The sequence below is a fragment of the Mauremys mutica genome, chromosome 2 (genome assembly GCF_020497125.1).
Source record: "Mauremys mutica isolate MM-2020 ecotype Southern chromosome 2, ASM2049712v1, whole genome shotgun sequence".
In the NCBI taxonomy this organism is placed as follows: domain Eukaryota; kingdom Metazoa; phylum Chordata; order Testudines; family Geoemydidae; genus Mauremys; species Mauremys mutica.
The window spans coordinates 259088571-259102456 of NC_059073.1; the positions used below are offsets into that span (position 1 = coordinate 259088571).

At 40.5% G+C, this 13886-nt stretch overlaps 1 protein-coding gene across 6 annotated transcripts in view; it reads left to right on the plus strand.

Moving 5' to 3' along the window:
* MLLT10 (MLLT10 histone lysine methyltransferase DOT1L cofactor) overlaps positions 1-13886 on the plus strand; it is a 239406-nt gene that overhangs the window by 66380 nt on the left and 159140 nt on the right. For 5 of the 6 annotated variants that reach the window (XM_045005045.1, XM_045005043.1, XM_045005044.1 and 2 more), the window contains one exon: positions 10587-10690. In XM_045005045.1, coding sequence (XP_044860980.1) covers positions 10587-10690 — 104 coding nt within the window. Of the gene's footprint in view, positions 1-3225; positions 3339-10586; positions 10691-13886 lie in introns of those variants that run through there. The other variant, XM_045005049.1, reaches the window with a different exon arrangement.

Sequence of the window (13886 nt, forward strand, 5' to 3'; positions counted from 1 at the left end):
ACGCTGATGGGAGGGATTCTCCCTTTGGTGTAGGCAATCCACCTTCCTAAGGCTGTGGCTACACTTAGCGCTTCAAAGCGCTGCCGCGGCAGCGCTTTGAAGTGCTAAGTGTAGTCAAAGCGCCAGCGCTGGGAGAAAGCTCTCCCAGCGCTGTCCGTACTCCACCTCCCTGTGGGGAATAACGGACAGCGCTGGGAGCCGTGCTCCCAGCGCTGGGGCTTTGACCACACTGGCGCTTTGCAGCGCCGCAATTTGCAGCACTGGAGAGGGTGTGTTTTCACACCCTGCTGCAGCGCTGCAAATTTGTAAGTGTAGCCAAGCCCTGAGAGGTAGTAGCTAGGTTGTCAGAAGGAATTCTTCCATCGACACAAGGATTTAGGTCTGCTTAACTGGGTTGCTCAGGGGTGTGTGTGTGTGTTTTTTTTTTTCTTCTTCTTCCTGCTGGTCTCTCTTTGCTTGTGGAAAGTTTTTTTTCTTCTTTGGGTTTGTTTCAAAGTCATGTATTTGTGTGTGTGTCTGGCACCATTTCCATTGATTGAAATTGTGTGGATAAACCTCTTTGCGCTACTTTGAAAATTTACCCTTTAATCTCTCTCATTAATTTTCTCTGCTATTCTCTGGCAGTTTTTGTTTATCATCTCCTTACTGCTAGCAATAAAATCTTTGCAAACTGCTTGCTCAAACCATTGTTCTTACAATCAAATGATATTGTTCCTCCCCACTAATACCTCAGTTTACATTTGGTTGGTCTGTAGCTAACTGAAAGTCCTTCACCCACTTGTCAGGCATGAATGACATGGAAATCCCAGACAAAATACTATCTTTGTCTCTTCTAGTTTTTAGTTTGGTGCTTTTGAGGGTGAGGTTCAAACACAGGCGTATTTTCATGTTTAGGAACCTATCTAAGACTAGTCTGGTTATTCTATAATGTTTAAGATATGATGGAACTTGTTTAATTGGAAATTTGGTTTGGACTTAATTTGCAGGTCACCCCCACCCTCCCAAAATAATAATTTTGAGAGCGTCTGACCTAACCTTTCTTGGTCTCTCAATTATTGTCTCTTACTAGTTTGCAGTGTTGAATCCGTGCTGGTCCCAGGATATTAGAGAGGCAAAGTGGGGAAGTAATGTATTTTATTGGACCAACTTCTGTTGATGAAAAGAAAAGTTTTCAAGCTTATACAGTGCTCTTCTTCAGGTCTGAGAAAGATACTCAGTGTCACAGCCAAATAAATACATGGTGGAACAGATTGTTTAGCATAAGTATTTTAACATATATTGTAAGAGACCATTCAAGGTGAAATGGCCAGTTAATATCTCTGGAGTCTTAGAACAAAAAATGGGGATTAGTGGGTTACAGATTGTTGTAAAAAGCCATAAATTCAATGCCTTTATTAAGGCTGTCTACACTAGCACTTTTGTCAGTCCTGGGTATGAAAAAAACACCCCTCTGATTTACATAAGTTTCACCAACAAAAGTGCAGGTGCGGACAGCGCTATGTCGTCCGGAGACGCTCTCCCACCAACATAGATACCACCACTCATTGGGCGCTCTCACCAGCATAGAGTGGCCATATGGGAGACCTTTCAGTGGCACAGCTGCAATGGTACAGCTGTGTCGCTCTAAGGTCTCTAGTGTAGACATAGTCAAAGTCAGTGATTTTTAGTGTCTAGCAAAGTTATGAATTTCAGCTCCTAGAATTGTCTTTTGAAGGTGCTGTGTAGGGTTCCTTTGAGGATGGGGACTGAGAGATAAGATATGGAATGATTGCTTTGTTATTTGGAGGGTCTGGTGCTGCTTTGGGTTGGTGTGTCCTAGTCTGCGCAAGCTCCCCATAGAGCAGGGCACACCAACTCAGAGTGGCACCAGACCCCACATAACAGACGCAAAACCTGCAGACATATCTCCACTGCTACGATAATAAATACTCCGTACTTGCTTTTCAAGATCCGTGGATCCTGTGCATGCCTATCACAACATGTGGTGTACTTAGATGTCCCATAACAACTATGTGGGTGAAATGAGACAATCACTCTGCCCTTAAATTAACTTGCACAGAAAAGTGATAAGACAAAAACACCACATCATGTGTGGGTGAACACTTTTCACAAAGTGATCACTGTACATCTGACTTCTGTCCTCATCCGCAAAGGAAACCTGCACAATATCTTCAGAAGACAAACTAGGGAGCTTAAATTAATATCTTTGCTAGACACGAAAAATCATGAATTTAATGAAGACACTGGGTTTATGGTTTAATACAACAATCTGTAATCCACTAAGCCCCCTTTTTTGTCTTACAAATACAGAGGTGTTAACTGGCCACTTCACCTTGAATGGTCTCTTACAATGTGTTAACTACTTATGCTAAAGAATCTGTTCCACTTTATATTTAGCTATGACACTGTAAGTACCTTTCCCAGACCTGAAGAAGAAGCTCTGTGTAAGCTGGAAAGCTTTTGTCTTTCACTAACAGGAGTTGGTCCAATAAAAGATATTTCCTCATCCATCTGGTTTCTCATCTTTGTCAGGGTAGATTTCAGTTATGGTCTTTGGGGATTTTGTTTTCTTTTATTAGGGCTGAGACTTCTTACTTTAGCCAACCCTCAGCCTGTGAAATGCGCTTGACTACACTGTTTAGTAATGCTTTATTCGATTCAGGTTATTACTCTTAAATACTGCAAAATTTTGTGAGCGTATAGCTGAGAATAGTGAACTCATCAGTGGCAGAAGCACTACCATAGTTAAATGCCTACCAGTACCCTTGCTATTAAGCTGAATCTTTCAGTAGTTTTTATAAACTGGCTGCTCTAAATTACTTAGACTGAACTATGATATACAAGCTCCACTAGATGAATATTGCTGTATAGTACCTTTCTTTGTGATGTGTCCTTTGCAGGAAATATGCTTCTTTCATAAATATCATTTATAACTTTTGTGAAAGACGTCTGTTGTATGTGAATAAACACAATGCAAAGCTGTTTGATTTTAAAGGAAAATTGTCAAAACAAAAAACTTATTTCCACCTGAAAATTGTATTTACTCTCATTCTGAGTAGCCCATAAGATTACTATAAGTGAGAGATTAAAAATATTTTAATGTATTTTTTTAGTCATTGTTTGACAGTCACTTTTGAAGTTTGTTAATGGTGTATGTCTTTTCCAGGCTCTGTAAGAAGGTTTTTAACAACTATATCAAAACTAATACTGAAGAGGCAGTAGACAGGAGTGTGCCCAGAGAAAGTGGGTGGAGGAGGAATATGCCCTGAGTATGTTTGGTGTCTTTCTGCTTGCCCAAAAAGAGTCTTTGAAATATCAACAGGGAGCAGAAACAAAATGTATGTCAACTTATTTTTTTAAAGTAGTTAAACCAATTCAGGATAGATTATTTAAAGGGTGCTCGATCAATTTAACAAAATCAGGTTGAGTGACCCTTTCATTTAAAATCTATTTCTATCACACATGACAGTATATCAGTTAAATCTTACTTGTAAGTAACCTCTAAAAATTTCCTCCATTTATTTTTCTATTTAAAATTTAAAACATTTTAACTTCACACAAATATACTCGTTTGGTTTTTATACTGAACTATGTAGAAGCGTTTAATCCAGACTGTGCCAGTTTGAAGTGCATGCTCTTTGGGGAATGGGAAAAGGATGCTTTTTCTCAAATCTAGGTAATGCGAAAAGCCCTTAAAAATAATTGTAGCAATGTTTTGAAAAAACGTAAATTTATAACCAAGGAAAGATGTTCTGGATTGCCAGCCCTTTTTAAAAGGCTGCCAACTTCAAACTGTGTGTTTGCCAAATTGTCACAACTCAAACTGAAGTAGATAATTTAGGAAGAGCCTCTAGAGATTTTTACTTTCCTACAGAGTTCTAAGTAGGTTGTGTATATTCAATTAAGTCTAAATAGAAAAATAATAGGAATTGTACAGATTTATAGTTGTCATGATATGTTGATACATAGAAGGATGCATGTCATGCAACCTTTACAGCAATGAGGGTTGCATTGGCAATTTGACAGACGTCTGAGGATGGTACCTAATTTACATATACATTTACATAGGACTTTTGTTAAAGATAAATGCATGCAATTATTTGTTTATAGAACAGTGCTTTACATAATACAATAATCTTGAACAGAAGACAAAATATATTTGTTGATAAAGGGGAAAATAATAATAATAGGAAAAGTCTGCCCACATAAGTACTTCGAACAAGGTCTGCACAGGTAGTAGCCCTCTCAAGCAAGTGGATGTTTGTTACTCTTTGGACAGGATCATTTCAAATCAGTTAATTTTACCTGGATTTTGATAATCTCATTCCTCAGATTCAGCTGAAAATGTGAAAAACTTTTAACTTTTTTTTATCCCGTTTGGAAACTTCTGCTGTGTTGATCAGATAAATCTGGAACTTCTTGATCTACTCCAGGAGTAGCCAAACTACGGCACACATGCTGAAGGCGGCACGCGAGCTGATTTTCAGTGGCACACTCACTACCCGGGTCCTGGCCTGGGGGGCTCTGCATTTTAATTTAATTTTAGATGAAGCTTCTTAAACATTTTAAAAACCTTAGACTTATATAAAGAGACCTTCTAAAAACGTTAAAATGTATTACTGGCACACGAAACCTTAAATTAGAGTGAATAAATGAAGACTCGGCACACCACTTCTGAAAGGTTGCCGAACCCTGATGTACCTAGTAGTAGGGGCAGCTGTCATACTTATATTTATTTGAGTGTTTTCTGGGAAACTGGAAAGTTTGACCTTCTGCTGAAGCTTGGAGATCTGTAAGCAAAGGACTCTTACTCCCTTGATAGTTGTAAGCAGTTAGATGCAGAATGGTCCTTTATCCAGTTTGGTGGTGCCAAAAGCTTTGGATTTTTTCTGATTATCTAGCACACATGGGCAGGATTTACTATCACAGTTTAGGGTTAGCTGTACCTTTGACCCCTCTAAATCTGAGTGCAACTCCCTCAGTTGTTAGGCCTCTTGCCGTCACCTGTCCTGGGATGGAATCTTGTGATTCTTCTACTCTGTGGACTAGTTCCTGAGATACTGTAGTAGCCTGTGTACTGACCATGATTCCACAGCAGTTTAAACTGGATTTGAATGCTTCATGTCTTCCCTTGAGGAGTTGTGACCTGTGTGTGTGTGTGTGTGTGTGTGTGTGTACGTACGTACGTACGTACAGTCACCAAAATGTTATTTTCAAAATAAATTTTTGTTTAATCTCAACAGTAGGAACAAAACATAACAGAAGCTAAAGGGGTTTTATCATAACAAATAGTCTCTAGGCTATTTGTTTTATGTGAAGTAGGTAGGCCTAACTTATCCAGCTAACCCTTATTCTGGGAACTAGGGATCAGTCTGCTTGCCCACAGTCACTCTCTCACTCCCCCTGTACTTCAGCGGTAAACCTTTTATCAGTCCCTAAATTCTTACTGTATGTCTTGAGCCTGGTCAAACCAGTTTATGTAGCCCACCAGAGGGGTTGGGGGTTGTCTTCAAAGCATTGTCCTTTAAGTGTCAGTAAATGATGATCACAGAAGTGTTTGTCTGCTTTCCTGCTTATGTGCTGAAGTTAATCCCTGGTAATCATATAGTCACAACACAATAATATGGAGCATCTAACGTTAATAAAATATTACCGGTGTGTCTCATGTCCTTCGCATCTACTTTCTTTTTCTAGAGCAATATTAAGAGAGCACAGAATGAGCACCATGATTTGAATAGCTCAGAGATGGAAAAATGCTTATTAACGCAAAGGGGTTCTCAAACATTTTGCCATCACGACCCCATTTAATTAATTATTTCCTCCAAGAACCCCAGACAGCATGGAAGATGTCACTTTAAAGAGCAAAATGGCATCCTCTGTACAGCATAACCTCACCCACACTATACCAGTGAGAGCACGCTGCATGGAGGACAGCATTTTGTAGAGTAAAATGGCATCCTCTGCCCTTCATGACCTCATACGCACCATATGTGTATGGTTGCACCACATAGAAGATGCTGTTTTGCTCTACAAAATGGCATCCTCTGCATTACATGACTATTACTACTATGTATTTTGCATGCAAGTTCATGCTGTGCAGAGGATGCTGTTTTGTAGAGCAAAATGGCGTCCTCCATGCATTTTGATCTCGTACATACAAGGTCACGCTGTCCAGAGCAAAATGGCATCCTCTGCACACTAGAGATTGCCACGACGCCGTCTGCTGATATTGTGACTATCTTTGGGGTCTTGACCCACAGTTTGGGAACCCCTGCTCTAAACTGTGTGGTGTTCAGTCATAATGGATAAGTCTATTGGCCAAATATTTCTGCTAAACTGGTCAGTATTAAGGTAGTTAAGAGTGTTGCAATTTCAAATTGTCCTTCTTACATCTCAGAGTTAAGACCTATTGGTTAATAGTGGTAGGTCATGCTATAGTTTTGAGCTGTTGTTTCATACTAACAGTCTAGTTTTAAAAAGCTTCACAACTGTAAGGGTTAGAAACTTTATTTAAAATGAATGATTACGTTCTGCAAAAACTGAGAAATAATCAGAGCTCACAAGGAATAACTTTTTTGGATGCATGGGTGCTGTGTGTAGCACATCATAACTATGACCTGTGCAGTCCTCAAAAGAAAATGTTTTGAAGTTAATTTTTGTTAACAGGTTTTATTTCTCCCCCCAAATTTGGAAACTTTTTCAAAGAGATATTAAAAATCTCTTCCAGCAGATAAGCGCACACAGTAATGCAAAGTGTTTAATTGGCAAAAAAAGGCCTCTGATATTTCTGTTTTGCTCCAAGCATAGCATCCTTGTTTAACTGGGAGCTTTGTCCCACTTGATCAGTTGGTTTATTGCCATTTGCTATCTCACTGGAGGCCCAGGGATGGAGGAGAGTTCAAGAGCTCTTCTCCTCCATCAGTACTAAGGCATGACTGATGCTCTTCCGGATGTTGGTGAAGGAGTACATGGGTTGCTACAGTTCAGGCATCTAAAATCTTAATTGGGGTCAGAGAGAGGTCGAACTAATATATGGACTGTTGAATTGACTTTGCAAAATCCTGGGGTACTACCACATGAAGGGAACTTTCATCTTTTGTGACCAGTCTATAGCTCCAAGAGACAGACCAGAGTACTGGAGAAGTTCGACTTGAGATTTGAATTTTAGCCCTTGAAGCAAAGGGAAAGTATGGTGTGTTTGGTTGCTTTACGTCAAACTCAGAGTACTCCGAGTTTTTATGGCTAGTGTAGGAAGAGTTGAATTATGCTGAACTTGTTATAAATTGTAGCTAATCTATGGCATTGTTTTATAAACCTGTTTATAATGCAGTTCATCAGTGATTTATCATATTATAAATAGTTTGACCATTAGTTGTGCTTAGGCACAATTTTTAAATGCAGTTCAAAGTTCTAAATAGACAGGACCTATAGCCATACTGAATAGATGTTTGTATAATTTCCTTTACTGGGATTTATTTAAGGAAAAACAACTAGAATAATGCTTAGAAAAATTCTGGGCAGTAAAGTAATAAAGTAGTAGCTGGATCTTGTGTCTTATGGATTTTGCTAGAACTTAAGTTTTCTGTTACTGGAAATGTTCAAACAAAACAAAGGATTTACTACCGAAGTACATTTCAAAAGCAAGAAAATTTGTTAGATGGTGACCTTGCTTTTTCTTAATACGTAAGTATTGAAGGTCATGTGATACTCATTGGGAGTTAGAACAGTGAGTGATCTCAGATACTATGTGAACTGTAATCTTGATGCACTTGGTGAGTGAGATAAGGAATTAGTAAAATCATTTCCAGATCAGCTAGTTCTTGTCTAAACTAGGATTTAAGGTGTGATGTTAGCATCTTAGCTAATTATGCTTGTTAAAAGTGTAGTGGAGACCAAACACATGGCCTTGTCTACACTTGATTCTGTAAAACATTTTAATTTGCATACTACCTAATATATGCTAATAGTACACCTTAAATTCTAGTCCAGACAAGACCATAAAAAGCCATTCTATCCTTAACTCAGAATTTCATTGATTTATTTGTCTTTGTCTACTGTATTTTGTTTGTTTTTATATTTTTTCTTTCTTTATGTTCACTTCTTTTTTTATACTTAAATTGTACCTCCAATATATTTGCCCCCATATTTCCCATTTATTCCCTCTTGCTCCACTCAAGTGTAGTCATACGTAAGCATTAGTGTGATTTCCTGTTCTTCAATGTAAAGATATGATATAGTTTAAACAAAGGAGATATTGAAAAACAGAAGCAAACAAAAGTTGCTTCCCATCCTTTTTCTGCTGGGGGAGGAGGGAGTGCAAAAAGAACAGTTTGTGTGGGCCAACATTTGAGAGTGCCCCAGAACCAAGTGATGATGCAATCCAGCATGCAGGGTCATAGTGCCACTTGGGTTTGGCCTGACCTGGCCTTCCCTGTATCACAGAGGAGGGGCAGCCAGGTGAAACCTGAGTGATGCTGCAGCCCTATGCACCAGAATGCAATGACACTCACTGAAATTTGGCTTGGCGATGCCTCTGTCAAAATGGCCTTGTACGGCCCTGTGTGCATGTGATAATTTTGTTTTTAAGGCCATCTTTTATTTTTGGTGTGTCCAAATCAGAGGATGCTTCCATGAAGGATTTCTCGTTGAAATCATTTTAATTTTGTTTATGCAACAGATAGGGCCTACCAAATTCACAGTCCATTTTGGTCAATTTCACAGTCATAGGATTTTAAAAATTGTAAATCTCATTATTTCAGCTATTTAAATCTGAAGTTTCATGGTGGTGTAATTGTAGGGGTACTGGCCCAAAAAGGAGTTGTGGGGCAGGTCACAAGGTTATTGTAGTAGTGCTACCCTTATTTCTGCGCTGCTGCTGGTGGTGGTGGTGCTGCCTTTAGAGCTGGGCAGCTGGAGAGTTGCAGTTGCTGGCCAGGAGCCCAGCTCTGAAGGCAGAGCCGCCATCAGCAGTAGTGCAGAAATAAAGATGGCATGGTATGGTATAACCACCCTTACTTCTGTGCTGCTGCCTGAAGAGCTGGGCCCTCAGTCAGCAGCTGCTGCTCTCTGGCCACCGAGCTCTGAAGGCAGTGCAGAATTAAGGTGGCAATACCGCAACCCCCTAAAATAACCTTGCAACCGCCCTGCAACTCCCTTTTGGGTCAGGACTCCCAATTTGAGAAATGCTGGTCTCCCCTGTGAAATCTGTATAGTATAGGCTAAAAGCACTCAAAAGACCAGATTTCACGGGGGGAGACCAGATTTCACAATCGGTGACCCAGTTTTCATGGCTGTGAATTTGGTAGGGCCCTTGCAATAGGCTGGAATTATATTATAAACATAGAACAGCAGAATCTCTCTTAATTTACACTTCAGTAATCAGCATACCCCAATATTTATATTATAAAAAAACAGTTGTTTCACACATTTCTCACCAAAGCTTTAATTAGAAGAAGCTATAGTGAAGTCCACTATAATTAAGCCTTCATTATTTTAGAAAATACATTGTAACATGTGTACTAATATATTAAGTATTTATAATTACAATTACAACACACCTGTCAAATAATGAAATATATTTTGATGGATTATTTTTGTTCTTTTTGATTATTCACTTAATTGATAATTTGCAAAATTAAATAAATTGCTATAGGTCTCTTTAGTTACTGGGCATTCGGTGAGATTCTGTAATGACATTTTTAGAAATCTGACAATCTGCTTTAAATCTAACTTGTTCCTTGGCCTTTGAAATGAGTTTAGGCTCCTGAATTAAACTCAATTTAAACAAGGTTCCAGGTAGACTAGTTTCTAACCAGGTGGTTATAAGGCTGTGCTGTTTTAGACTCCTATTTAAATAAAAACTGTGTTGAATAGCATTACTAAACTTGGTTAAAGGCCTCTGAACCTCATGTAGGCTTGGAGACATATTGTGAGACTTCTGAAAATCTATTTCCACTTATTTGTATGTAAATATGCATTGCATAAAATTATTAAGTTTAACTTTAAATAGGAAGCTTCTCTGGACATAAACTAGGCTGTCCTACTTGTTTATATGGTATCTAGCATAATTAGACATTGATCCTAATTGGAATTTCTAAGTGCTACTATGATACTGTTACTAGTAACTATACTTATAAGCAAACATATGAGAGTAATTCAGTGATTTGAAGGAATGAACACAGGGTTGGGGTGCGGAAAATCTTGAGTTCTAATCACGTGTTAGCCATTGGCTGTTTGGCCATTAGACAGGTTATTTAAGTTCTCTGCCTCAGTATTCCGCATCTTTAAAATTAGGATAATAGTGAATTAGGATAATACAGAGGTGGTGTGTAGATTTAGTTAATTTAATGTTTATACAGCACTTAGAAAAGGTAAAGTGCTATGCAAATCCTAAACAGTGTATATAGCAGTCTGCTTTAAAAAATTGTGATTAGGCTGTGTAAAGGTGTCCTCAAGTATGCTTGACTACAAGATTGAGAAAATCAGTATGTCCTTGTAGCACATCATATAAAATGCCTCCTATGAGTAATACAAAAATAATTTGGGTACTTTGTATGATATGTAAATACTTTTTTTTTCTTTAATAGACGTGCTATATTTGTGATGAACAAGGGAGAGAAAGCAAAGCAGCAACTGGTGCTTGCATGACATGTAACAAACATGGATGTCGACAAGCTTTCCATGTAACATGGTAAGTGTATATTATTATGTAATGTGCCAGAAATCCTTTTAAAAACAAACAACAACAACAACAAAAACACCTGGAGAACACAGTGTCAAAATGAACAACCAGTTTATTCCTGGCATTTGAGGCACCTAATACTGTGACATCTTAGTGAGAGGCCAGGCTTAATGCTGGATTTTTTTCTCATTGAAATGAGTGCCATTTTTTCTGGTTAAATATGGCAAATTTTATATGGCAACATTACATGCCATAAACACATTTTAGTGGCCAGAGTCAACCAGTGTTTTATAAGATGCTAGAAATAATGCAGTGAATCATTCTTTTTCGAACAATGATCCTTATGTGTATTCTACTGTGGGTGTGCACATGCACTCGACGAGAAGATCCTTGTTAGCAGTGTCCATTAGTCTGTGCCTGTATCCCTCTCTGCTTCTCATTCTCTGAACTGAGGGCATGAGGGATGATGGAGACTGACCACCTCTTCAGTTCCTTTCTGCTGCTTGGGGTCTGAGATGGAACCTCTTCTGTGTCCGCAGAAGTTGCTAGTTGCTTCTGCATTGAACTGTAAATATTTGTAAATACATTTTAGATAATGTTTTTGTAGTTAATTAGTGTAATTATTAATAGTTAGGGCTTAGGTCTCTCCCTCCTCCTGCCTCTCCATCAGGGTGCCCAGGCCCAAGATCCTGGGATTCAAGACCTATGTTTCCTGCCTTCTCAGGCTTCTTTGTCATTAAGGACCACCTCAGATGCCTCTGCTGCCTTGGGGAAGCTCACATCCCATTGAAAGGTGCTATTAACTGATCCTTTCCCAGCTGAACCCGTCAAGCCTCTTAGTGCAGGCTTCAGAGAGTCCTGATGGATTGTGCTATGAGGTCCCAGTCCAACCCTGGTTTGTCAGACTCCCCTGTACGTTGGTTGGAGTAACTGAGGAGTGCCCTTCGAAAAACTGAGATCTTTGGCTCGGGGGCTAATAAGAGTAGAGCTAAAGACTCCTCCAAACGGGCATGAGGCTAGAGAAATCTTCCTCCAGTTTCTCATCCAAGAAGAGGACCTCTTCTCCAACACCTTCCAAGTTGGGTGAGACTCTGCACCCAGCATACAGGAGCATCAGGAGCTTACAGGGAGCATGGTACTGGTCTCCTAGCTCCAAAGAGCAGGAATGCCCTGAAACCAGCATTAACAACAGAAACAGGACTGTCCCCAGTATCAGCAAGAGAGAAATGGTATGGATTTTGCCCACATCGATGGTACTGTTGCACTGTGGTAAGAAGTCAGTACCAAAGACCACAATGAGACCAACACCGCCAGTGCGCTATACTCCATCCCTTTTCTTCTGAGAAGGATGCTCTGCCCCTGAGGACATTGCTGTCGTCTTGGACCTGGAATCCCCAATCCTTTTGGAACTGATCCTGACAAGGGAGAGTCGCTCATCAGTACACAGGGCTGCCCAGAGAGTTTTCAGGGGTCCCCATGAGAGTTTTCAGTGAGTCCTTCAGTGCCGCCGAACACACCTGGAGTGAGTGAAGGACCCACTGCGGAAGACCTGGAGCTTCTTCCACTCCGGGTCTTCAGCGGCAATTCGGCGGCGAGGGCTCCTTCACTTGCTCCAGGACCCGCCGCCGAAGTGCCCCGAAGACCCGGAGTGGAGGGACCCCCGCCCTGTCAGTACCTTCTACTAGCCAGGGCATAATAAGAATCTTGGTTCCGACAGCACCACCCATAGAGTCTGGAGCTGTCTCTTCCTCTGATAGGTTTGGTGTTAGTGGGAGTGTGTGTCCACTCCCATTAAGACAAGGGAACAGTTAGACAGAGGATCAGGAGTCTCTTGGTTGTCATCCCAGTGTCATAGGAGAGATGATGCATCTTGGGACTAATGGTGCCCTACTCCAGGGGTCCACCTCAGTTTTATTTTGACCCCTCACACTGGCCTTATTGGGGACAGTGAGACCTGTACATGATATATTTTGAGGCTATACAGGGATCCAGGCAACCCTTTCCTTACAGAGAGGATCCTGAGCCTCCTTAGGAATTAATGGAGGAATCAGAAGAACTGGATCTGGTGGAACTACCAACTTATTGTCATCCTTAGATGAGGCAGTTGCACTAACTTCACCTTCACCATCTGATGACTACAGGCTGTTTCAAGACCTGCAAAGAAGTAACGCAAATACACTCTAGATCCCTCTGCAGGAAGTGCAGAACACTCCCCATAAACTCCTGGATGTTCTCCGAAGTATTGGACCCAGCAGAGTGGAGGCCATCTTAGAACTGGACATGATGGTTTGACACACCCTGGCCATGTGTACCCCCACTCTGACAAGAGTGGAGAAGTAATACTTTGTGCCAGCTAAAAGAGCAGAATTTTTATTGGCACAAACTACTCTGAATTTGTTAGTAATTTAAGCACTTACTGAAAGAGGCAGACATCCACCTAAATCTACCCCTTCTGACCAGCTTACAGTTCTGCATAGCAAACTATCAAGTATTAATGTCAAAGTATGATTTTATTATTATTTATTTGGAATTTACTGACAAACTATTCCAGGAGCTTAGGCTGCAGTTCAAAGTGCTAATCAGGGAGGGCAAACTGCTTGCTATATTATCCCTCAAGGCCTCAGTTGATGTAGCAGGTACAGCCTTCTGCTTTATGGCGATGTCTGTAGTCATGCATTGAGTGTTGGGGCTTCAGTACTCTGAATTTCCAAAGGAAGTCCAGTCTGAGGTGGAGGACTTACTCTTTGAGGGGAAACAGTGTGCTCAGTGAAAAGACAGACATCATTAAATTCACTAAAGGACTCAGGGTATGTCTACACTACGAAATTAGGTCGATTTTATAGAAGTCGATTTCTACAAATTGATTTTATACAGTTGATTGTGTATGTCCCCACTAAGCACATTAAGTCAGCAGAGTGTGTCCTCACTACCGTGGCTAGCATCGACTTACGGAGCGGTGCACTGTGGGTAGCTATCCCACAGTTCCCGCAGTCTCCGCCGCCCATTGGAATTCTGGATTAAGCTCCCAATGCCTGATGGGGCAAAAACATTGTCGCAGGCGGTTTTGGGTATATGTCGTCAGTTGCCCCTCCCTCTGTGAAAGTAACGGCAGACAATCGTTTCGCGCCTTTTTTCTGTGCAGATGCCATACCACAGGAAGCATGGAGCCCACTCAGCTCAGCTCATCGTCACCGCTGCTGTTGTG